This window comes from Stegodyphus dumicola, chromosome 4, assembly GCF_044657685.1.
Source record: "Stegodyphus dumicola isolate Sdum_Otavi_A_Nest chromosome 4, ASM4465768v1".
NCBI classification, from domain to species: Eukaryota; Metazoa; Arthropoda; class Arachnida; order Araneae; family Eresidae; genus Stegodyphus; species Stegodyphus dumicola.
The window spans coordinates 163,318,553-163,346,019 of NC_140771.1; the positions used below are offsets into that span (position 1 = coordinate 163,318,553).

The window sequence follows — 27,467 nt, forward strand, 5'->3', positions numbered from 1 at the left end:
AATGTCGGAATTTTGATTTAACATGTGTTTAGTGTTTTTATGATAGAGCATGGTCTGTGTCTTGTGTTTTGTCCTTTTGTTTAGTTAGTTTCTAACCATTCTATTTATTTTAATTATTATTGTGCCGTTAAGGTCCATTAGGTTATATCTTAATGGGCGTATTTTATTATGTGGTTTTTAACTTGGCGCCCCCTGGCAAAGTCATAAAATCAAATCGATTAGGTGGATGGGGGGCTGCGCCTCTTTCTGTACCTCCCACATTGTCCAGTCATTAAGGAAACGTCCTCACTATCTTCCATGAAAATTAGACCCGTTTTTGATGCTTCGGCAAAGCTTTCTAATCAGCCATCTCTAAATGATTGCTTAGAGACTGGAATTAATTTGATTGAAACTATTCCGTCTATTCTAGCAAGATTTCGCTTACATGAAATTGGTGTGATTTCAGACATCAGAAGAGCTTTTTTACAGATATCTCTAAATGAAAGAGATCGAGATTTTTTACGATTTCTTTGGTATGGTGATGATGGTAGAGTGAAGACATTTCGTCACACCCGTGTGGTATTTGGCATTACTTGTAGTCCATTTTTGCTGATGGCGGTTATTGACCATCATTTATCCAAAGAAACGTGGAAAGAAAAATATTTTGAAGAATTTCTTAAAAAATTACAAGATAGTTTTTATGTCGATAATTGCGTAACTAGTGTACAAAATAATGACGAACTAGAAATATTCATCGAATCTGCAACTAATGTAATGAAAGAAGGAACGTTTGATCTCAGAGGATGGGAAAGTTCTGGCATTCCTGCATTTTCAGAAAGTAAAACATCACCGGTATTAGGACTGGTTTGGGACAAAGATTTAGATACCTTAGAAATAGACACCGAATCTTTGAAATTTGATGAAAGAGAAAAAGTAACTAAAAGGAAAATGCTTTCACTAGTTAGTCGAGTATTTGATCCCATAGGTTTCCTTGCACCTGTTATGATTCAGCCTAAGATTTTGCTGCAGGCCGCTTGGAAGAGCAAAGAATCATGGGATGATGAAGTGAATGATGAAATAAAGAAGAATTTTTTAAAATGGGGAAAACAACTGAAATACCTCAAAAATATAAAAATTCCAAGATGGTTAGGTGTGATGAAGGAATCCAATTTAAGTATCCATACTTTTGTCGATGCCAGCAAGACAGCTTATGCGGCATGCATTTTCTTAAGAAGTGAATCCAGTATGGGTTCAGTGAGTGTTCAATTACTTCAAGCCAAATCACGAATAACTCCAACGAAGACTATTACTATACCACGTCTTGAACTAATGGCTGCTACCATAGCTGCTAAGCTGTTTAGTTCTGTGAAGCAAGCTCTAAAACTTCCCAACATCAAGACTTGCTTTTGGACAGATTCTTCCACAGTTCTTGTGTGGATAACTCGTCGAGAACAGTGGTCGGTATTCGTTACAAACAGAATAAGTGAAATTAGAAAATTGAAAATTTCGGAAGATTGATTCCATATTTCAACTGACCAGAATCCAGCAAACATTTTGTCAAGAGGTTGTGGACCTAGGCAACTTCAGAAACGCAAGTGGTGGCAAGGGCCAGCCTGGTTGAAGAATTCGAAGGAGCAGTGGCCAAAGTCAGCTGTAAATATTAACGAAAAAGAAGTAGAGATAGAGAAAAGAAAGTCAGTCATCTCTGCTAGTAACACAGAGCTAGAGTCAATTCCATTACAGTTAGCCAGAAGATTCTCTAGATTTTCAAAGATGATTAGGGTTATGGCTTGGATACTGAGTTTTCAACCAAAGGCCAAGGACTTAATAAAATGTAAGGAACTTCAAAATGAAGAATTGTTAAATGCACAAAGGACTATTTTCCGTGTAATACAAAAGGAATGTTACTCTAATGAAGAAACATGAAAAAATTTTAAAGGTCTTCTAATATTTGAAGATGAAGAAGGAATTTTACGATTGAAGTCCAGATTGATAAATGAGGAAAAATCGAAAGATTTTATTTCTCCAATAATTCTACCATCGAAACACCTGGCAGTGAGAAGATTTATAGCCCAAGAACATATTGCTAACAAGCATGCTGGGACATTAACTCTACTGACTATTTTACGGGAAAGATTTTGGATAGTGAAAGGGAAAAGAACTGTCCGGAGTGTTATCAAAGAATGCTTAACATGTAAAAGGCAAAAGGTAAAACATCTTGAGGTACCTTTTCCGCCTCTTCCAAAAGACCGAACAGAAGTAGCAGCAGTTTTTCAAGTATCAGGTGTAGATATAGCTGGACCTCTGTTGACTAAATCTAAACAAAAGGTGTGGATAGTACTTTTTACTTGCGCCGTATTTAGAGCTGTCCATCTTGAGCTAATACCTTCACTGAGTACCAATGACCTCATCCAAGCTATGCGTAGGTTTATAGCCAGAAGAGGACGAATTTCTGTGATGTATTCAGACAATGGTACTAATTTTACAGGACTAAATAATGCTCTGAAACAATTAGATTGGACTACAATTGAAAGTGAATTTAGAGTCAACGAAATTCGTTGGAAGTTTAACCCACCCTTCTCTCCATGGTGGGGAGGCTTCTGGGGAACGCTTGATTGGGATTTTGAAAGATCTTTTGAGAAAAAATCTTGGACGCTCCTGTTTGTCTTACGAGGAATTGCAGACTCTCGTATGTGAATGAGAATCTATCATGAACAGCGGACCGTTAACTTACATATCCGAGGAACAAGATCTGAAGACCTTGACCCCCTCAATGTTTCTTCAGGACATTCCATTAAATTATGTTCCTGATTTGGATCAAATTGAAAAGACTAATATTGTTTTGAGATGGAGACATATTCAAAAGGTTCGTGAAAATCTAAAACGAAGGTTTAAAAGGGAGTATCTGGGTTTCCTTCGTTCTTCAGTTAACAAAAGAGAAGATAAAATACATGTAGGTGACATAGTGTTAATTGGGACAGATGATAAAAAAAGGCTCCATTGGCTGCTAGGGAGAGTACTGGAACTCTTTCCAGGAAAAGATGGAATCATCAGACTTGTGAAACTGCGAACTGAAAAGGGAAACATATTAAGACCAATCCAACGACTGTACCCTTTGGAATTGACCCCAAATTACGAGCAAGTCGTATCGGAACCTCAGAAGGTTCCGGAAGTGATAGCTGAAAAACCTGAGCTTAATACTGACTCTAATGAAACTGTTCGCGTGTCTCGCTCAGGACGAAAAATAAAACTAGTTAAAAGACTGGATTTATAAACTTCTAAACAAACTTTTGAACTTTCTGTGTTTGAACTCTAAAATATTGATTTCAATTTGCATTCTAATATTTTGAAATATTTCTATTATTATTATGTACGTTATTGTTATCTCAAAATTGTATGTATGTATTATCATTATGTTACTGTTTCGAGTTTGTATCCCCAAACTCAAGGTGGGGAGAATGTCGCGCCACTATCGAACTCAATGAGAGGTAAGTTTCTCTGTTACGGAATGGCAACGAGAGAGATTGTTGTTCAAAAAAGATGGATGATCGAACTACGTTGTAACGATCATTTTTGTGGATGTTGCGTATTGTAAAATGAACCTATTACACTGTGCTAAATAGTATTAAAATGCTATATATTAAAAGATCTTTCATCTAATCTAAATTTTAACAAACCGCTCATTATTTTCTCTTGTTCACGACACTGGTGTTGAGCAGACGGTGCAACGCAACTATTGTAGAGAGGGTAAGTCATATCCCTTACTAAAACTCCCCATAAGGTTCTTTGATTTATTCTTTCCTTCTTGGCCAGACATTTTGCCGGAATAGCATTTATCAATGCTATTCTGGCAAAAAAGCCTTTTTTCTATTCGTTTTGTACTGTACGCATCCTATTCATTTGTTTGCCACTATGTTTTCTAGTTCTTTAAGTACCACGTCTGTAGTATCAATTTCAGCCTCCGATTTGATTTTTTATGGAATTACGGCCAAAATCAGAAATGTTAATTAAGTTTTGCGCACTAGTGTTCTAATTTTTGTTTCTTCCGAAAATCACTGTGCCGATAAACATTTTTTTATCATTGTGTATTCTTCTTCGTCAAAAAGAGGAAAACAATGTCTGGTTAACTTCACTTTGCAAGGTATCCGACCTCGTACAAAAGACGATTTTCGGTCAAAATTTCGATTTTTACTTTATTACATTATCTTAAAGAATACATCTTTAGCTATCAAATACAAGTTTCTGCTTGTTGATAGGTTAATTAGAACTGAAGTTATAAGCACTTATCTGTAACGAAATAAACCGGAAGTTCCAATATTTTGGGCCGGAAGTGAGCGTTTAAATAGATATACCTATTTAGAAACCTTATTTATCATCAAAATTTTTTTAACTACAAACATTCGTACTAAGTTTAGATATTTTGTAATACATTTTAAGATATCTGGCGATAGTTTTTTCCCTTAATTTCGTATTTAGTTTGGCGCAGAGGGTATTCGACGTTGAATGGATGTGTTGCTGCTTTGTCGATTAGCGTTGACAAAGTGATTGATTTGAAAGCTATGTCACATTTTTGAATCATTTGCAACAAAATAAACAGAACTTCAGCACGACATATGTAAAGCGTAATGTAATTGTTCTGCAAATTATAAAGAAGCAGCCTCGGGTATTGTATTTTTTATGGAATTACGGCCAACGCAACGTATTAATTTTATTTAAAATGTATTTTCCCGATTGGCAACAATAGTTTTTTTTAGAACGGTAGCAATTTGAACTGTAATGTTTTTTGAGCAGTAATGTTGACAGTAATGTTTCTGAATAAAGCAAGTATCTAACAATTAATGTTTGACGGAAATGTTTTGAATAAAGGAACTAATTAATTGCTAACATTTCAGAAGTGGGATTAACTAGAATTATTATCTAAATTTAACAACGTATTGCCTTAATGTACGCTAAGCCTAAACTGAATGCGGAAGCTCGCCAAAACTGAAAGTAGAAAGGTACGTGACTTTATAAACTGTTTATGTTATGTCTAAGTATTAAACGGAAAGAACTTAAGTATAATTATTGTACTATTATTTGAAAATTGAAGTCTAAGATGGCTTATTTGGCAAGAGGCAAGAAATGTGACTTAAAGAACTAGCTTTGGAACTTGATGTAGATGTCCCTTCTGATATTAAAATTGTAGGTTTAAGGGATATGATTTTGAATAGTAAGAACTATAACGAAGACTTTACTAGATGAAGACTTTGCTAGATAGAATTATAAATGATCGTTTAGACAGGGAAAAGTTAGAAATTTTAGAAAAGCAAAGAGCATTTGAAATGGAAATTTTAGAAAAAGATAAGCAAAGAACTTTTGAACTTGAAAAATTGAAAATAGAAGCGGAAATCAGAAGTAGTAATGTAAATGATTCTGTTCCTTCTAATGTTAGTATAAGTAATATTTGTGATATGAGTAAATTAATGCATAAGTATGATTTGAATGAAGGTGATATAAGTTTTTATTTAGTTTTATTTGAGAGACAAGCACGACGTATTGGGTTAGAAGAACAAAACTGGGTTTCTCAGCTGTTGGGTCTTTTGCCTTATGAAATAACTCAATTAATTCCCCGTGAATCAGAAGAAAAAGCTAACGACTATAAGCACGTTAAACAACTGCTACTGAGAAAATTTACGTTAAGCCCTGAACAGTTTCGGCAAAAGTTCGTTGATCATATTAAAACGTTGCGTAATACGTGGAAGGACTTCACTTTTGAATTAAAAAATTGTTTTGAAGAGTGGCTTGCTGGATTAAATGTAACAGATTTTGACTCTTTAAAACAACTTATTATTACGGATCAATTAAAGAAAAGGGTCCCCGCTGCTATTCGAGACCATTTCATTGATGATTGGTCTAAATTCATTAACCTTTTCGCGACGGCGCACCTTTGTTTAAAACGCTCGTGCGGGACGGAAGAGAATCGAAGGCAGTCACAGTACAGGACGGAGGTTTTGCATCGTTAAGCCTAATTTTATAACAAAAATCAGAAAAACAAAAGTTTCGCTTCTAGCATCGTAATTTTTGGTATCATTTTAGATTATTACTTGAGCTCTTATATATGTTAAAATTAGCCCTTAAAACATTTATTTCTTTATTTTACATGGAAATATACTTAAAAAATTGCTTATCTTCCATAATACTTTTCGGAAGAGCTATTCAAATTATTCTAAAGTTTTAATTGATAAAATCCATCAATAAAGTTTAAAATTATTAAAAAGAACACAATAAAGACTATTTACAGTAAGAAGTAACAAAATTTAAAATGAAAACGAGCGTGGTAAATTTCGAAGCACAGAGAAGTATCACCTTGTAACTCTTAGAAAAAGTATCACTTTTTAACTCCTTAGAAAATGAATCAGTACTCTCATTTGCGTTAGTAAATGGTTCACTAACCATACTAGGGTATTCTTCCTCTGATAAATAGCGCCTCCTTCCCGTCATAATAGACTGGAGGTGAGGCTTTCCTAAATAAAAAAAGAAGGAACGGAAATATATCTGAAGGCAATGCAAAACGTAAAAAAACTCCGCACAGTAACCTAAAAGACCGTACAAAGTAGAGGAAAAAATAGAATAAAAAAGGAATTGGATATAAATCAGATACGAGAATGTTTTCATTAGCACGCAGCGATTTAAAGAGCCCTGCGTTTGTTTACATTACGATTTCCCCCTTCCCCAGCCACAGCTGACAAGCAAAATACCAAAAACAGCCAGAATATAAACAATCTGAAGGTCAGAATACTAAAACTACGTTCAGTTTAAATGTAATGGACACATAGTGCCATCTAGTGGCTATTAAAAATTGTTTCAGCTTAAAATGCATATCTGCACTGCCCGTCCACTTGGCCAGTTCTCCAGGAGTGCACGGGTGAACCGCCCGGGCCTCACATGCGTCCGTACGAAATGCATATATGATTCGCCCGTCGCGAAGAGGTTAATCCTGAAGAGTTGGCTGAAAAACTAGATGAATATGAAAAATATTCGGGCAGAGATAAAAGTACTTCAAGTAGAAAATAAAACTTTTAGGCATGATTCTAAGCCTAAATTTGGTTCTAAATATTATGAAGGATCCTATAATCAGTATTCAAGACACAGAAATGTTAGCGATTCTATGCAGACAGATGGTAATTTCAAAGTGGGTTTTAAAAACAGTTTTGATAATAAATACAATTTGAGAGATAAATTTTATAAAATAGACGAAAGAAAAAGGGAATATAATTCTGGCATCCGCAATGAAAAAAGTGAGCCGAAATGCTTCAATCGTAATGCTTATGGACATATAGCGACGGATTGTCCTCAACCTAAAAAAGAAATTATTTGCAAGAAATGTAATGAAAAGGGTCATACTTTTAAAACGTGTACGTCTAAGAGTTCAGACTTGACAAATGTTAAAAATAACTTATCCGTGGACCAGAATTCAGGTGTTTCACCAGCTGTTTATTTGAAGCATGCTCGCATCAATAATGGAGAAGAAATTACTGCAATCATAGATACGGGTTCTAGTTCGTGTTTATTGAAACAGTCTGCGGCTAAGAAACTGAATCTTATTATAAAACCCGATGTGGAGGAATTGTTTGGCTTTGGGAACCAGAGTAAACCAGCCGCTAGAACATTGGGAAAAGTAATTGTTAACTTAGAGATTGATAATGTGGAAGGAAAGGACATTACAGTTCTAATTGTAGGAGATGAAACGCAACCATGCGACTTATTAGTTGGTCGAACATGGATTGGTTTACCACATATTACATAAGATAGGCAATATCTTGCACATACGCTATGCTAATGATTGCCCATTTTCACAGTTGCAAAATAATAGCAACACTCCGCGAATTAAACTGAAGGCTTCCCAAGAAACTCAAATCGAAAGTAATACAGTTAATTTCGTGAAAGTTAAAACTGATGAAATAAATAACGGTTATGTTTTAATAAGTAGATCGGAAGATGAGTTGGGCTCATTATTGGAAGTAATACAGGGAGAAACAGTGATACCAGTCACTAACTGCAGCGATCGAAAACTAATTTTGAAAGAGAATCAATGTATCGGTAGAGCGGAAGTAGCAGAATTAGTTGAACCAAGTTCAGATCAGAAAACTGAAAATTCAAATGATAATAAATGAAATCAAGAAGTTTAAGAGACCGATTACTTTAGAAGAAATTAAAGTTAATAACAATACTATGCCAGAGAGAAAACAGGAAGTTTTATATTTGATAAATGAGTATCGAGATTGTTTTGAATTAAATATGGAGGAATTAGGGTGTACAAACTTGACAAAATTGGATATTAAAGAAATTGAAGGGAGTAAGCCTATTTGCATGAAGTCGTATAAAACCAATGCCGAAGAGCGTGCTTCTATAAAGAAGATAATAAATGAATGGAAGAAATATGGAATTGTTACTGAAACAAGATCTCCGTATGCTAGTCCGGTTTTACTCGTAAAGAAAAAAACAGGGGAATTACGATTAGTGATAGATTATAGAAAGTTGAATTCGCAAACTGTTAAAAATAAATTTCCACTCCCTGATGATCTTCTTGAATGGCTTAGTGAGTGTAAAGTTTTCACTACATTGGACTTAGCTCATGGATATTTACAGATTCCTTTAACTGAAGAAGCGAAACTAAAAACAGCTTTCAACACTCCAGATGATACTGGTCAATTTGAACGTATGATCTTTGGGTTAGCTAATGCTCCTGCAGAATTTCAGAGACTTATGAATCAAGTTTTAGGTTCATTGCTTAATAAAGGAGTATTGTGCTATTTGGACGACATATTAATTCCGGCTAAATATTGGGAAGAAATGATGGAAAAACTTAGAAAAGTGTTTGATAGATTGAGAGAAGCAATGCTGACATTGAAACTGACAAAATGCGAATTTGGAAAAGATGAAGTTGAGTATTTGGGATTTCTAATAAAATCAAATGGTATGAAACCTGGACCAAGAAAAGTACGAGCCATATTAAACTTTCCTAAATCAACCAATGAACATGAAGTTAAACAATTTTTAGGTCTTACAAGTTTCTTTAGAAGGTTTGTACCGAAATATGCAGAGAAAGCTGAGCCGCTAACGAGACTGACGAGGAAGGATGAAACATTTAGTTGAAACGAATATCAGCAAGAAGCATTCAGTATTTTAAAAGATCATTTAACTAATGAACCAATACTAGCGTTATATAATCTGGAAGCAGAGACTGAAGTGCACACAGCTGCGAGCAGCAAAAGGCTGGCAGGAATGCTGTTGCAAAAAGGTGAAGATAGAAAGTGGCATTTAGTTTATTGTGTAAGTAAAGGAACGACAGAAACAGAAAAGAATTATCATTCAAGCAAATTAGAATTAATGGCTATAGTTTGGACTTTGACACGACTTCGACAATTTTTAATTGGAATCCGATTTACGGTAATTACAGACTGCCAAGCTTTACTTTATTTAAACGCGAAGAAAACTTCAAATCCTCAGATAGCAAGGTGGAGTAATCTGATCCAGGAATACAATCTTGAAATAAAGCACAGACAAGGTAAAAAATGAGTTACATAGATGCATTGAGCCGATCGCCAGTTGATCAGCCAGAAGAAACTTTAGACTTTATAATTGAAAACAACTTGGAAGTTTGTTTAACGCTAATGATAGATGAACAAATTCTTATGATTCAGCATTCAGATCCAGAATTACGCAAATTAATAGACATTGTAAAGAAAAAGATAAATGATAGAACGAATGCAGAGAAATATGTAACTGAAAATTACGTCTTGAAGAATAATCGATTGTTTCGCAAAGTAAAAGATCAGGAAAAGGAGAAATTGTTACATGTCATACCTAAATCGATGAGAAAAGGTATTGTAGTAAAATTTCACGATCTTTTGGGACATTTTTCAGCAGACAGAACTGTTGCCAAAATCAAGGAATCATACTGGTTTAAAGGAATGAAACGATATGTTATGCGTCACATTTCGATGTGTTTCGAATGCCTAGTAAATAAAGTGCATAGTGGTAAGAAACAAGGAGTACTGCATCCAATTAGACCTGGTAGAAAACCTTTTGCAATCCTACATATAGATCATTTAGGACCCTTCGTAAAAAGTTCAAGAGGAAATACAGAATTATTTGTAATAATTGATAATTTTACAAGATTTACACGCTTATATCCTATGAAAAGTAGTGCAACCAAGTATGTGTTAGTTGCATTGAAGAGTTTTGTAGATGATTTTGGGTTACCAGAAAAAATTATCAGCGATAGAGGAATATGTTTCACAGCGAAGGAATTTCGAGAGTACTGTCAAAATAATGGAATCAGTCATACACTCAATTCAACTCAACATCCAAGTGGTATAATGGAATGGTGGAAAGAGCAAATCGAACAATTTTGGCTACGATTAAAACGAGTATGTAAAATCCGAATCAGAGAGACTGGGACAAAAAGATTAAGAAATGCGAAAGAATCTAAACAATATGATAAATAAGACTACAAATATAACTCCTTTCGAAATGCTTCACGGTTATTCACCAAAATTTAACGACGGGTTGATGAGGATGATTACAGATGAAGACGCAAATGAGAGAATCCAGTAATCTTACAGAATGAAGCTAGAAAGAGAATTGAAGATATGCAGATGAAAATGAAAGCAAATTATGACAGGAAAAATAGCAATTCTTTAACATTCGAACGAGGAAAAATAGTAGTTATGAGAAGAGTACCTAAACCAATTGCAGAATCAACCAAAACACAACAAAAGTATCGAGGACCTTTGGTAGTTACAGAAGTTTTACCAAGTGAATACCTATAGAGTGACTCAATTAGAAGAGAAGGTGAAAGGACATTTCTTTAGTTCGACAGCTCATGTGAGCCAATTAAAGTCAGTATCAAGCTGAATCAGAAGAAGACGATGATGATGGTGATGACATTAGTGTTACTGGGGATAACGATAACAACATGCCGCATATTACTAAAACTAGGACACGGAAAAAGAATAGAAAACGACGGTGAATCTATATGACAGTTAAAGACTTTCGAACTATAAACATAAATATTACAGATTTAATTTTTTAAGTATAAGATCTTAATGTTCCGAGGTCGTAACTAAGTCAAGGATGCCCGAATGTAAACGCAGCGTATTAATTTTATTTAAAACGTATTTTCCCGATTGGCAACAACAGTTTTTTTAGAACGGTAATAATTTGAACTGTAATGTTTTTTGAGCAGTAATGTTGACGGTAATGTTTCTAAATAAAGCAAGTATCTACCAATTAATGTTTGAACGGTAATGTTTGACGGAAATGTTTTGAATAAAGGAAATAATTAATTGCTGACATTGTATGGAAGCAGTTGGTGCTTATCCGCTTTTTGAATGAACATTACGAAAGCTGAAGTACACGGAATATTATGAGGATGGGGATTCTAAGGGGTTTTTAATTGTGAAAGATATATATGGTAAAGATTCGGTCAAGAAGCTGGAATGCATTGGACATGTATAGAAAAGGGTTGGTAGTAGACTACGAAAAGTAAAAAACTCCGCTCCTGAATTGAAAGGAAAAGCTAAACTGACTGATTCTTTTATTGATAAACATCAGAATTAGGGATTGCAATTAGAAGTAATGTGGAAAGTTAATTGAGATGCAGCAGATTATACTAGCTGCTTGTTCCATTGTAGTTCTTCTTCGAAGCCAATGCCCTTCTCAATCAATGAGTTGGAATGTGCGATTGCAGAAATCAGGAAGAAAAAAAATCAGGCCAAAAAAATCTGGTAAATCAATATATATTTTGAGTAAGCCTACATATATGGATTTGATTACATAAACAAGTTATTAAAAAAGTGCATACATGGCAAAACTCAAAATATCAAGGAACGTTTTAATGGCATGTTATTATAAATTTCCTGATCTCTGAATTTAGTACTGTTGGAAATATAATTATCGAAATCCGAGAGATTTGTTGAAAATGTCTGGCAAAATCGTAATTCATTTCAAGATTTGTTATAAAATTTAGTGTGAAAATTCGGTCCGTGTTATTAAAATTCATGTCAGTTTCAGAATAAAATAAATTCTAAACTGAGTTTAAAAGAATCGATTCGAATAACTTAATGTAATCCATCTAAAGAATCTGTGTGCCAAGTTTCGTAGTTCTGTACTTCGCATTTTATGATCTACACAGAGTTAGAGAAAGTCTTTCTTTTATTATTATAAATAAAAAATGCTAGATGAAGCATTACCTGTTTTTCACTGATGGGCACACGATCTTTAAAGATAGTCCAAACGACAATCTCCAAGCAGGGTGGCGTGGTCAAAGAACCTGCATATCTGTAGTACGGCATAAGGTCGTCTGGCAGTATAGATTTGAGGGTGAGGCCATCTATGTCGACTTTAGCCCCTTCTTTTCGAACATCATCTAGTTTTTCAATGATAGGTTCCAGTGCTGGATTATCTGCATCACTTACCTATGTAGATAAAAAAATACATTTTAAATTCCAAGAAATCATGCACAACAATATGTTTTATGTAAGAAATGCCGTGCATTGATAATTTAAAAAAAAGCCTGAGAAATTATTTGTATACTTTCAGAGCTATCAGCATTGATGTGGCTTCGTATTTTGATAGCAAAGCAATTACATAAATAAACGTTTTAAATGGCAGAAAAAATTCAAAGAAATGTGCATCTAATAATAATATTCAAATGAGCAAAAAAATTCAAATTTACTATGCTGTGGTTAAAACCTTAGTCAACCTAAATCAAGAAATATATTTCCTTTTAAAAAAATTTCTTGACGGTCTATTAAAATCTCTGTGTCACCACAAATTCTGTAATAAATTTGAAAAAAGTGGAATTATTAAATACGTAAAAGCTATTAATTGCTTTGTTTTATAGAACAGTAATTAATTTTTAAGTTGCTTGAGATTTAATCTAATCCTAATTAATGTTTAGAAGTTTGTATTAATATTTTAGTTGCCATTTTAGAAATGAAAATAAAAATTTAAACTCAAATTCGAATAAAAAGAAATATAAAATTTACGTGCTCAGAAGAATATTATATCTTCAGTTTGTTCTAAAATACAGTAAATACAGCATCGCTAAGATCTTGCAATATCCTTACAGTCTCGCAGTGACTGTATGAGGAGACTGAATATCCGTAGGAACCGACGAGGTTAGTCTGATTGGCGCGGACTGGACAACTGGCATAAAAATGCGGGTACTTTTATGTAAGCTTCCCCTTGTTCGCCAAAACAAAGGTGCCTTTCTTTCTTTCCACCGACAGCGAGGCAGCCGATCCACTGGGGCAGTCAGGATATCGGCCAGATAGCCCCACTGACGACGGAATTAACTTGGTCCAAATAATTTGGTTCAATGACCAGCGTGGCCAATTTGCATAAAAATACTGGAACTTTTTTTAAGAACTGATCATTGTTCATCACGATACAACAGAGGCAGGCATCCTTACATTTCCATGAAGAATGCATCATTATTCCATGAGCATTTCCATGAAGAATGCAACCTTCATAAAGATACCGAGACGCCCATGCCAAAATATAAGTGAACAGGCAACATGGATAAATGTGCCAGCATCGCTATATGAAATTGTTAAAGCGGCATGATATGAAATTCTCCATTTTTATGCTATGAAGTAAAGAACTGGATCCATCAGTTATGAGTTTGTGACGAATTAAGAGTGATGGAGTTCAGACGATGAGTTTAATATGTTTACCTTTCGAATTTATTCATTTATATTTTATTTATATTTCAATTTTTTAAGTATCATTACATTTTTTTCAATGAGCTCATTGGTTTTCATTGCAGGAAATTTGTAATCACGATTATATCCTTCGTTTCCTTCGTTTTTAAACCATCGATATTAGGTGACAAGGTAGCTCACCGGCCCTTCGAAAAATTTCCCGAATTCTCGATAGCCCTATCCATTCCTGCCTGGAATTCGGTAAGTAGAACTATAACAGACGTAATGTAACTTAGATCCAGAATGTAAAGTAAAGATCCAAAATGTAGTGTAAATATCCAGAATATTTAGAAAGAATCATTTAGATACTTTAACTTGCAGTATCCTTACAGTACATAAATATTAAGCAATTAGACATATGCTTAATAATTAGATGAAGCATATATAATTACATGATTAATAATTAGATTTTGTTCTTTGCCACTTTTACAACGACTTCATTTCTAATCATGTTGTTTTTTTGTACATTTGTTTTTTCTCACACATATAAGGTGGTTGTAATTCAAGTAACGCTTCTCATCTATGTACAGTACGTTCTGATGGAGGTATTTCGTTGAAACTTGAAATATAGTACGCTATACGGACTACGGAGAAACGAAAACAGCGTTAAAAATAACAGTACAGATTTCGACCGCCAACTGATCAGGATGGCGCATAAAGAACAAGACACACTAATTGGAAGCCGGCAGGCCAGAGCGCTATGCTTCTTGAATGTCATAGTCCTTGTTTTTGAACTTTCGGTACCAAACTCTCACAGTGTCATATGATACAACATTAGTACCTAAAGCTCTACAATTTATTTAGTGACAGTTCTAATCTGGTAGCGTGATAGTTCCATTTCAGACACCTTGTGCGTAATGATAACGATACTTATTTTACAAATTTCAGAATACAGTGTTCTAAAGCAAGTCTATTTCTTTCAAATGCAAAACACGTGTTTGAGAAAATATGTTAAATACGCCAACGAGCACTGTTTGCGCAGAGAATATTTGCGGCAGCGGGACCGATATTTAGAATATGTAGTAAGAGCTAAGAGCTGGAAGACATCACATGATCCTGAAGAGTTGCGACCTATCGAAAGTATAGAAAGTCCTAAAACTAAGACTGCTCTAAAGAGTGCATTAGACCTGTTTAACTATTATTATCTCTTCTCTACATATAATAAAACAAAGAGTCTGTCTGTGCGTGCGTGTGTGTCTTTCGTTCGCGCTGCGCGTAAGCTAATAGATCCACGGCTATTAAATTTGGTACATAGGTGCATCTAGACAAGAGCCAGTGCACCTCGAAGCGATTTTTTCGAAATTCGAATTAGAATGTTTTTTATTTTATGTTTTGGGACGAAATTGCGTCATTTTGAGACATAATGGGCTATAGGAAAGCGAGATTTTACTCTACGCACTCCATTTTCACATCGTCATGAAACGTAGGCACTTAGCTATTTTACGAACTTAAAATAAATTTCGTGTTTCAATAAATCGATTAAATACCAATTTATTTAACAAAGTGAGCTTAACACCTTTTCAGCGAGATTTTTTCTAAAAACGTTTATGTTTAAAAATGTAGAGTTTATTTTTCTTTGATTTTTGGACACGTTAAACTTTCATCCTTGCGACTGCTTTTACAAAAAGAATTTTCGAGAAATAATAATATTTTGTATTTAAAAAAAAAAAAAATTAAATGAAGCTTCCGAGTACACTTTTCACATCTCAAATCTTTAAAAATGTGATTTTGACAACAATTTTCCTTATTGTTGTTGATAGATTTTTGATGAAATCGCATTATTTTGAATAGTTTCATTCTTTTAGAAATATGGGTTTGGCAAAAATTTTTCATGGTATTTCTTATGTCACTGTTTTTAAGAGATTGACATATTTCATTTTATTATTATTTTTCATTGTCATTTTTTTTGGTAGACGGTTGCACGGATTTTGCCGATTTTTCGTTTGGCGAGTAATACGACTTATGGTAAACCCATTGCTTGATAAGTTATTTATGGTAACCGATACTTTGTTGTCATTTTATTTAAAAAATAATGCATTTTATTATGCATAAATTCAGTGTTTCAAATATTACTTATGGCTTCTAAATATTAAAAATCAATTTAATTTTGCATTTTTATTTGAAATAAAAATTTTGTTGTTTATAATATTTTATATAATTTTATGTTGTGGATGATGTAATCAATGACGTCACCTTACTTAAAAAGTAATTGGTTTTATTAATATCTATAAATTTAATCTAATGTTTTAAACATTATTTATGGCTGTTAAGTATTAATATACAATTTAATTTTGCATTTATTTTAAAAATGATTTTATTATGAATGATTATTTAAATAATTTTAATTCTATACGTGATGTAATCAGCTCCCTGATTGGTTACTGAATATTTGTGCATTACCGCGCCATTTTAAAATTTTATTATTCATCTCTTCGAATTCCTCAGATTTCAAATGGAATGGATATGTCCGTTTCGAAGATGAATGTTGTTATTGGTAATTACCAAGAATTAGTGGTATTGGAATAAAAAAAATTGACCTTTGAGACCTTATTTTGGCCAACCTGGCTTTTCTAATCAAAGATTTATTTATAAATTGTTAATAGCGTTAGAGGAAATTTATTTTAAATTTTTGGAGAAAACCTCGCTAATTGCTTCTTCAATGAAGTATGAGAGATGTGGATCACAAATAAAGATCGTTAGAAGATTTTATTTTTTATTTTTTATCTTTTTTTGTGGTACTTATCAATATCCGACAGGTAAAATACTTTAAAAAATGTAAGCACATAATTTTCTTTCACTTTATAATTGTATACTTCAACTTTTATTAAAAAATTAATACAATGTTTTGAAAAATTCCTGAGATATTCATTGCCACATATGTTTTTAATGTTAAATAATTAATTCCTATAAAACTTATTTTAAAGTATTTAAGTAATATTTTAATTCTTTTAAACGTTGGTATGATGTTTCTAATTCGATATTCAATTTAAGTAATATTTTAATCCAATTAAATGTTGGCGCAATGTTTTTATAGCGGTGTTTTTATTCTATTATATGAAAGTAATAATTTAACCTTACTTTAGCATTTTATACTCTTAGTAAATGGATTTATTTACATTTGCCAGCCATCTTAAAAAACAACGTTTTCAACAAAAAATTAATCCATTATTTTTAACGATATTTATTTATTTATTTATTTTATTTATTTTTTTTTTTTTTGAGTTTCGAATACTTTACAATATGCGTAAAATACGTAAAAACAGCATTTTTCAAGATGGCTGATGACTGTAAAAACCGCGCCTACAACTGCGCCAATGTAAATCGCCAAAAATCCGTGCAACCGTCTACCAAAGTAGCACCTAATTTTTTTCTCTTGAAAATATAACATAAAATATCATTAATTATACTTTGATTTTCAGAATTTTTTGTTTTTTGTATTCTTTTATGTTTTTTATTGCTCATTTCACTGTTTTTAAGATATATATTGAAACAAAGCTCTTAACCTCCTTTATACCATTCCAGTTCTTAAGATTTTGCAAAGGGAAGTTGGTTAATTTATTTATTAGGATAATTAATATTTGTATTAAGGGATATTGCTTATTTCATTGTAATTTTGTTATACGTAATAACTTTTTTTATGAAGTTTTTCTGCAGAGTAAAATTCTATGCAGTTTTTAAATTTAACGTTTGGTGTTCCCTTCAGCCATTTTTCCGGTACATTTAAAAGCCAGACGAAGGCTGTCAGCGAAACTGCTAGTGATTACATAAATAATTATGCAGAAGTAGCTCGTAATTAGTACTAAAATGCGTGCTAAATTATTGTTTAAAATTTTGTTAAAATAATTAATACTTAAAATATTTTTTTATAAATATTATAGCAAAATATTGAAAAATGAAACTATAAAGTAAATTATTAAGTTATGCATATTATATATTTTAAAAGATCATGTTTCCGAAATCAATGCAAATCACATGTTAGCAATTACTTCACTACTGAAATATGATTTTGTTTATTATTTTTGAAGTAAGAATGAATTTATTTGAATTAATATGGTGACATAATATGCAACATTTTACCGCATACAGTGCAAAAAGTACAATTTTCGCGAAGATATGATAATGCATGAAGATCTGTTCACGGATAAAAATGGGGCGATTTTAAGAATTCCGAGAAAACGTCCAATGTTAAAAGACGATGCATATCCATGCATATTTAACGGCTGTCCAATATATATGATGGAAAACTCACCGACAGTCAGGAGAAGCAGAAAGGAAACATTAATGGAAAAAGAGAAAGAAATATTAACACTTTTCATGGAAAACAACAAAATTAATGGATTTGATAAATTACTAATAAATGTTGGCATAAAAATTAGAAAAACTGTACATTGCTGTTCAACCGGTGACATTCGATGTACATTATTTACTTTATTGGATGCTTATATAAATGAACGTCTCGAGGTTTTGCGCGCTTTGGCTAGCTGCTAAATTCGAAGTTCGAAGAATTTAACTGCGCAGTTATTTGAAAGCTAAGTGGCGAACAGCGGTAAACGGAACAGAAAGATTCCAGGAGTTCTTTCAAGTAATTTGGTAAAGGTGCCATCTGTAAGGCATTTGAAAAGACTGACTTCATGTGTGAAATTGAATCAAGCAATGACTGATATAAATAATATTGCTTATATTAAAAGTAAATGTAATGCACTGTCAATCAAAGAACGCATTGTGAATCTTCTTATTGTTCTGTCCCTATCTACTTACTTCAACTGCTTTCAGCGAGTGAATTTGCATTGCTGTGAGCTCCTGTTTGGAAGCTTCTGAATTGAGGAAAAATCATCGTGAGAATGTGGAATTTTTGCTTATTTTGTTTGTGAATATGTGCTCTACAAGAAGACATCCAAATTTTGGATACACCATTTAAAAAATATTGAATGCAACGAGCTACAATGCTAATGGTGAATCTAGTGTTCGTGAAATAGTTTTCTGTTTTGGTGTTTTATGTGTTGCGGGTGAATAAAAAGTTATAGTGGTTTGTGCCTCGGTTATAATGTCCTAAGTGCTGTATCGTATATCATGTACAGTAATGGGTTATTGTGTTCATATTGAAAAGTTTGTTCTCAGAATTAATTCATATAAAACCAAAACCAATATACAACGGTAAGAAACTTTCTGGTTTTGCTGCAAATACAATCAGTGCAGAAGCAACAACAATTCAAGCTGTTATGGTATGTTCATTATTTTCAAAATACAAAGAAATTATTGGACTGGTACTAGTACTTAATATGATTGCTGAAGAAGAATTAGATATATGTAACAGCAAGAAGCAATACATTAAAATTAATAATAATGCACATTCTATACTCTGTTGTATAGTAGGCAAAAAAGGTTAATAATTTTAAACAGTGTATGAAATGTATAATCGAAAAAAAATAGTGTCAAAGAAACATTAGCATTTCTATAAAATATTGTAATCTATAATTATATGATATTTAATTGTGTAATGTTAAAAAACACTAAATATTTTTAATTGATTTCAAATTGCAATTTTATTACTTTTCGTTTGATATCTATTCTTCCAAACACTGTGTAATTCGCGTTTTTTAAATATTGCCGTTATGTATGTTTATTAGTTTATCTCAATAAATGAATGTTATAAATTAAGTTTTAATTTTTGTTAAATTTAAGTATATTCTATTTTCTTCGCTTACATTTTATGTGCTTGTGATAACAAAGAAATTCATAATAAATAGAAACAAAAAGTTTTATCGTGTGCTAATTTAACGTACTTAGCTTACTGTCGTATACTATATTATTTAAATTATTTCTGTACAGTAACAAAAGGAAAGTTATTGATTACAAGAAGTGCATGAAATAATCATTGTAATCTACCACTATTCTAAAATGTAGAAACTAAAAATAAGTAAATACATTAACATATGATCGAAAGAAAATGGTGTTAAGAAACATCAGTATTATTAGTAAATACTGCAATCCATAATTATTACACTTTTAATTGCTTACTATTTAAAAAACACAAATAATTTTTTATTGGAAATTTTAGTTCTGTTACCTTCCTTCTGATATTTATATTTTCAAACACTACTAGTACATGTTTTTTTCTTAAATAGTGCTGTCATGTATGTTGTTTGTTAGGTTATTATTTCATTTTAGATATGAATACGGGAAGTGTTTTTTGGTATTAGATTTAGGTATGATTTTGTATGAAATATTTTTGATCACATTTATTAACTGCTTTATACAGTCTTTCATTTGTATATCTTGGAGATATAGAAGTTAATGGTTATATTTTTTGCTATAAAAAGCGAATAAATTTATACTTGAGTACAGGTAAAATATTGATTAAGTTACCTTAAGAACCGCGTTCTAATTTATCATGACAGGGGCAATTTTTAATGTCTCTGAGATTTAACAGAAATAAATGTGATAATGCTGTTATCAGAAACGTTATTTTTTTACCCACATATATGCGTCCAGCGTGGGGATGTTCTTCCCAGAATCAGAGAGGAATTGATCTTCCTCGGGTTTCATGATCCTTAATGATGGTACTCCAATATACTCTTCATACAGCTAAAACAGGTCTGAAGCCCTTGATTTGTCCATAGTAGTCCCACTATCTTTCCAATTTGCACCTGGACAGCTATGAAGAACATTGGGAGTGACCATTCTCCAATTTTAATTGACATGAAGAAGAAACAGTGTACTTTCCTCAATCGTAAAAAAACATTGGAATTTTGTTAAGGCAGACTGGAAGGCTTTTGGTGATCTCGTTGACACACTGGCTGAACCTAGTATTCACTCAAGTGACCTTGATACTAACTGGATTACTTTCAAGCACATGCTCTTCAAGGCAGCTGAAAGAACTGTACCTAGAGGAAGGTAAAGCTCTTTAATCCCTACTTACTCATTATTCGTTCGGAAGAGAGAGAACCTGCGACTCGAATTATAAAACAATAATACAGAGCAAAACAGGAAAGAGATGAGCAAAGTCAATGCAGAAAAAAAACGGAATCTATGTGCTGCTCAAGAGGAAAAAGTGGATAGATACATGTGAGGGACTTGATGCTAGATCATCTGACACGAAACTGGGGAAAGTGATAAAAAATATTAGCAGTAAACAACCTCAGTTAAAGAGATGTAATATTATTTTAGATACGGATGGCAACATCCCTATAGACAACAAAGCTGCGGCTGATCTCCTCGGAGCACATAACCAGAAGATAAGTGAGCTGACCTTTACAGAGGCTGATAAGAAAGTGGCAAAAAGGTGTAGACATCTTGCACATGGATGTCGTAGTGCTACCTCGGGCAATCCCCTTTTCTTTAAATCCTTCTCCATGCAAGAATTGGAGACGGCACTCGAGGATCTTTACTTGACCAAAACTCCTGGACCTGATGGCATCCATGGATTGGGCATCTTGGCATTCATGCAAGAAAGAAATTTCTGAATATAGTGAATCAATCTTGGGGTCTTGGACGCCTTCCTAAGTGGCGAGTGGAAAAGAGCCACAATCATACCTGTTGAGAAACCTGGCGAAACCGATGGATCTCCTGGGAGCTTCAGACCTATTGCCCTAACCAACAATGCATGCAAAGTCATGGAAAAAATGATTATGGGGTGATTGCTCTTCCACCTGGATACCCATGACCTCCTACCAAAAGAACAATACGGTTTCAGAAGATGTCATAGCGCCATTAATCAATGGGTTTATCTCAGCCAGAAGATTAGAGATGCCCAAAACAAGCGGCCTACCAATCATACTGTGGCTGCTTTTCTAGATTTATCAAAGGCAAGTGACCGTGTCTGGAAACATAAACTAATTATTAAACTCTAAGACGACTTTGGCATCAGGGTTAAAGCCTTGACCTGGATCGCAGATTTCTTGAGAAATAGACTGATAAAAGTAAAGCTTAATTCCACTATGTCAAACACCTTTAAATTGAGCCAAGGCGTTCCCCAGGGTTCTGTGTTGAGCCCAATTCTTTTCTGTCTGTGTTTGGCTGGAATTGAGAAGATTATATGAAGGAGATGTGAGGTTAGGTTATTTGTGGATGATATCGCCCTTTGGAGCTCTGGCCCAGATGTGAGTTCAACTGAGACCAATATAAATCTTATCCTTGCAAAAGTGTGGAAATTCTTGAAAGACCACAAATTGAGTTTTAATCCAACTAAATCTGTTGTTAGTTTTTACCACCAATAAGAAGTTTTATAATTATCATCCAAAAGTTTTTATGAATAACTTGCCTCTTGTGTGTGACAAACATTCCAAATATTTGGACTTCTTTCTCGATCCAGAGATCACTAGTAACAAACATGCGGATGCACTGGTTTTTAGGGACAGAAAACGACTAAACATTTTAAAGTAAATCTCGGGACGTGATTGGGAAGCCGATGCTTGCACTTTGAGAACTACTTATTCAGCTATCATACGACCTATTTTGGAATACGGTTTCCGCGTTTACTGTTGTGCCTCTTCTACCAACCTCTAGAAATTGGAAAGGGTCCAACTTAGTGCTTCTCGTATTATAACTGGCTTACGCATCAGTTGCCCGAATAAAAATGCGTTGTATGAAACAGACCTTCAACCCCTTAGCCTAAGAAGAAATGCTGGCCTTGCAAAATATTATAATAAATTTTTTAGTTATGGCTCCCAAAATAGACCTTCAGAATTCCTGCAGCACTGGAGTAATAACCAAAGACTTAAGAAAAATAGCCCACTTAGTCAAATTGAGTATGCTGGTATAATTGACCGTAATATTGAGCAGCATTCCTTGAAACAATGTTTAGCTCTGTCTGAGGGACTCCCTAGAGTCGAGTTTCATACGGAATTTTTGTCTCGAGTTTCCAAGAAAAATTATATTCCGGCTCTGTTACGACAATCTGCGTTAGAAACTGTACACGCAATTCCCTCCGAAGCTACCCTTATTTATACTGATGGGAGTAAAAGCGAGGACTCTCGTTCCGGTAGTGGAGTTGTCAAACGGAAATATTGTTAAAATAAAGAAAAGAAATTCTGACTTCAGTTCGGTTTTTAAGAGTGAGCTTATAGCCATCGAAGAGGGACTAAACGCTGTTCCGTCCTTTACAGATCTTAAAGCAGTATAGTTTTTGTCTGACAGTCGTAGCGCCATCCAATATCTTTCAAACTGGCGAAGAATTGGTGATAGGGCCGGAATTTCAATTCTTAGCAAGCTTAAGCAGGTCTCGTCACTCTGTGAAGTGTACCTTCAGTGGATTCCTTCCCATGTTGATATGGGGGAATGAAATGGCAGACATTCTGGCGAAGGAGGGTTCTGAAGAACCAGTACCAGTTACCAATTCATTGACATATCTTGAACTGTATTACATTAGAAGACATGCAGACAGGCAAATTAGGCTCGTTCCCCCGAATCATCCCTGGTATCAAGCTGATTGTCCTGGAAGATCTCTTGCTATTGATTGCGATAGATGTGTTCAGACAACATTTTCTCCCGATTCTTCAATGAACACCTGAAAGGACTTACTTTTGAGAGAGGTCTCAAGGTGCACCCAATTTGTTATAAATGTCAAAATGCACCGGCATCACCGGCACATATGCCTTAGTGCCTATCCTGAGTTGTCTCTTGAGGACCTTTACAAGTGTCTTAAGCTTGTTTTCGATTTTCTGAAGGTGAATGGACTCGTGGACCTCATATAGTATATTCCTAGACATGGAGATTAGTAACGACAACAACAACCCGCATATATATCTTTACTTTTATTTATGTCTGATTGAGTTTTATTTACTTAAAACCTACTATTAATGTTACATATTTAAAATAACCCCTTTCATAATTACTCTCACTTAAGTGGAAAAAATGATGAAATCTTAAATAATCGTTACGTAGAATTTAAGTTCTTTAAAAAATATAGTTTAAAGCACTGAAAATAATTAAGGCTATTATTAATTGTGCATATTTAGTCTAAAGAGAAATTTAAAAACTATAGTTTAAAGTACTGAAAATAATTAAAGCTATTATTAATTATGCGTATTTAGTCTAAAGAGAAAAAATTATATTATCTTCTGGTTTTCAGGAAATGATAAAATTTTTAAATTTAAAAAAATACAAATTTTAAAAAGAAGAAAAATACATTAATTATTAAACTTATTTTTCTGAATAAATCAATATGTAACATAAGGACATAATAACGACATTTTTACAACTGTTGCAAAAAGGTGGAATTTTGCAAACATTTAGGCGTTGTTAGGACGCCTAAATGTTTGCACAACTATGCTTTCACAACTAAAATATCACCTGCGAAAGACGCAATAACGACGTCTATGCGGCAAAAACCTCATCTGCAAAGACGTAATAAAGACGTCTTTGCAACGGTGGCTAAACAAGTGGAGTTTCGCGGACATCTGGGCGTCTTAAAGACGACATATTGCAACGTTTTTGCAACGACATCCGCTACGAGTTTGCAACGTCGTTACGACTTTGATGAGCTACTCGGGGATAGGTCCCAGTATTAGAAGCATGGATGCTTGTATAGTGTCTGTGTGACATGGGGACACTCAAATATGCGGCGAGTCGAAAGTCATCTCGAGAAGTTGATGTTAAGGAAAGAGGGGTAAGAGATTCTAGGACCCGTTCCCCGGAGTGCTCTTCTTCAAAATTGCTTAAAAAAAAAAAAAACTGAGAAAGCCATACTATTACTTGTATGTTGTCCAAGTCCCTTGCGAACGACTAGCGGAATCTTAACTCTTTGCTATGAAGAATTTCGTGGCTTGATCTGATTTTAGGCAAAGACCGATTAATCACAAGAGCAACAACAGAAGCTTTTTAAATAAACGAAAATATTTGTTTTGGAAGTGTCAATTTAAAAAAAATAATTTGGGCAAATTATGAAATCTAGCTTTTAATGCGGTTTCCTAGTTCCTATACTTATATTTGAGAAAGTTTTATGTTTGTTATGAAAAAATAAAAATGTGATTGACTCCCGTACGGAAAAATTTGACTGGATTATTTAGTTTCAAAATTTGCAGTGTTGATGTCATTTTCAGCTTGCCTTAAGGAATCGGTTAATTAAATTAGAATAATTCAAAAAAATAAGTTTAAATGAAATGCAGCAAAAAATGTGTACAGTTTAATAGGCCGCACAAGGAAGTCATAGCACATATAAGATTCAAGTCAAGTTTACATATGAGATTTAAAAAAAATCAAAACATTTAAAATAATACTAAAAGCGATGCCCAGATGAGCAGAGAATAACTGGATTGATAAGAATTACGTGCGTAGAAATTCTTGAATCTTCGTATATATGGTGTATCTACAGAATTCTACAATTAAGTTTGTAAAAAACTGAAAGCTGAAGTAAGCAACATTTTAACTTTTTAGCCTTAAAATATGATCCTATTATGTCTGTAGACGCTTTGCACATTCATAAAGTTGCTTGATAGTTTCGTGGAACTCATCTTTTGGAATACGGTTTTAAATCTATGGTTATGATTTTCTGGATCTCTTCAATGTGTTAGAGTAACTTTTTTGTGGTGAGATGCCACTTTAGGAAAGAGAAAGTAAACTGCAGGTGCCAATCTCGTAAATGGGGATAGGGGTCTTAGTCAGAATTCTCAAGACTAACTCGTTGAATTCTCTTCAGAAGCATGTCCATTATAGACATTCTGAAGAGTTGAATTCTCTTCAGAAGCATGTCCTTCACTTTTTGTCACACAGGAAAACGTTTCCTCTGTATTATTGCTTTCCAATCAAAAAAAGTCATCGAAATGGTCTTTATTCGAGATTTTTGAAACTAAAATTTCTGTAGCATGAGCAAACGTTTTACAACTAAAACGAATGATTGCCGGTTTGTTTCAGGGTCATAAATAAGGCTTCAAGTTTCATCTCCAGTCAAAATTTATTTGAAAAGAGCAGGATTAATATGGAATATTACTGGCGGATACTGGCATTTCGTGGAATCTGTTCATTCTGTTCTGCAGTCAACTCGGGAGGAGCAAATGAAAAAAAATTTAAGATTTTCCACAACATTTCGGTGAACAATATTTTTACTAATGCTGAGCTGATCAACCTTCATACCGTCATTTTTTTTCCTCTGTGCTCTAATACGCTGAAGGGTGATTACTGGATTCATTATCATTATCGCGCCTATCAAGAAAATTTTAAGGTGCACCAGCGGCCAAGCGGTAAAGTCCCTGAACACTGGTAGTTCGGTCCGAGGTTCGAATCCCGCGAATGGACTGACGGCATGGGCATTTTTGTGGTTTTCCCCATGTGAAACGTGTATACGAGCCAGTTCCCCTTAGAAAGTCCTCCACGAACGCATCCTTCCCCTTATGCAGATAACCCTAGTGTGCTTTGCCATAATTAAATAAACCAAACCAAGAAATGTTTCCGTACCAAAAGAAGAATATTGCATCGTGTTAATACTTGATCCCCGCATGTTTTATACCAATATTTCAAATATCTCTCCTGCTGTTTCGCCGGCATTATAGCAGACTTCATTACTATTCGTTGTTCATCTTGATTCATGACAGCCGATTTTCACTGCATCAAAGCAAACAATTAACTGCATAATACATTCTGTCTCTAAGCAGAGGATATTTAAAAAAAGCGAGTTAAGGTATCATAATAATAAATGTTCTCAATTATCATCTGATAGATTTGTTCCAATTTGTTAAATAACTTACAGTTACTTTAGTAACTAATCTGTTGTAGATGCGTTGTGTGTTTTCATAATCCCAGAAAGTATTGCAAGCATACTTTGAGAGCTACAATATACATAACTGATAATTTGACACCCATGCAGAATCCATTTTTAGTTAATAAAAGCTCCTGTAACTTCGAAATAAATACCTCACTGGTGAAATAACTGTTGGCATTTTGGACATACAGAATATCATCTTTTTGTAGGGTTTACTTTTGAAATTTTTTTTTCTGTAACGTACATAATTGTTAAAGGAAAACTGTGTATTCTAGCATTCACTGTAATGCACACATTATAACTCCGCTAGTAATATGTATTTCGAAATACACCTGTCATTTGATGAAAAGTATGATTTAAAAAAATACGGATCTGCAAGTTAAATGTAGAATCTTAAATCGGGATAGAATTGTAAGAAAATATTACTAAAAATAAAAGATGTAAATTAAAAAGTGGTTACTTACTTCAAACAGAACTGCAAGCACAGCAAGTCCATCTTCTTTGCGTTGCGCCCGTTCCATTGTTTTATAATTCATATTCATGTGAACCAAGTGCATCTGGAAGATTTACATGCACAACAATTATAATATCATTGCAAAAAAAGAACAATGTTAAGTTAATTTGCCTTTAGTTTTATTGTAGCGGGTATATGAGTAGAATGCCAAATACAAGCCTGGAAAACAAGTACACACATATACAAAACACAACAGTTTTCCCGCCTTAACTTTCGCTATTTTAGGTCCCGAACTAAACTGTGTTTACGCGCGTACATCCGTCCCGAAGTTTTGTTCTATTGCATTTATCGTTTATAATTATTTAATTCCCAGCGCTAAATTCCATGCAGAGATTGCTTGGGGAGAAAATTTTAAACGAATTACATATTAATTACTTGTGTTCTCTTTCGTTTGTGTTTCAAATCTGGCCAATGCAGTAATATAGTTGTAATACTTCATACGTGGAATTCAGCTCCACGGTTTTATTAGCATCATTTCTGAATGCTATTTCGTTGCAAGTTGTAAGAATTTTATGTCTACTAGTTTTTA

General features: G+C 33.7%; 1 protein-coding gene and 1 long non-coding RNA gene across 2 annotated transcripts in view; one reads left to right on the forward strand and one right to left on the reverse strand.

The window, feature by feature from the left end:
- The window catches only part of LOC118188671 (carbonic anhydrase 2-like), a 217,222-nt gene that overhangs the window by 17,895 nt on the left and 171,860 nt on the right, over positions 1–27,467 (reverse strand). Inside the window, exons 5-6 of the mRNA XM_085815726.1 lie at positions 26,889–26,981; positions 12,216–12,440 (exon numbers count right to left, since the gene is read on the reverse strand). Coding sequence (XP_085671852.1) covers positions 12,216–12,440; positions 26,889–26,981 — 318 coding nt within the window. The remainder of the gene's footprint in view (positions 1–12,215; positions 12,441–26,888; positions 26,982–27,467) is intronic.
- The window catches only part of LOC146997745 (uncharacterized), a 207,223-nt gene continuing 193,209 nt past the window's right edge, over positions 13,454–27,467 (forward strand). The window contains exon 1 of the long non-coding RNA XR_015040820.1: positions 13,454–13,931. This is a non-coding gene — a long non-coding RNA (uncharacterized LOC146997745). The remainder of the gene's footprint in view (positions 13,932–27,467) is intronic.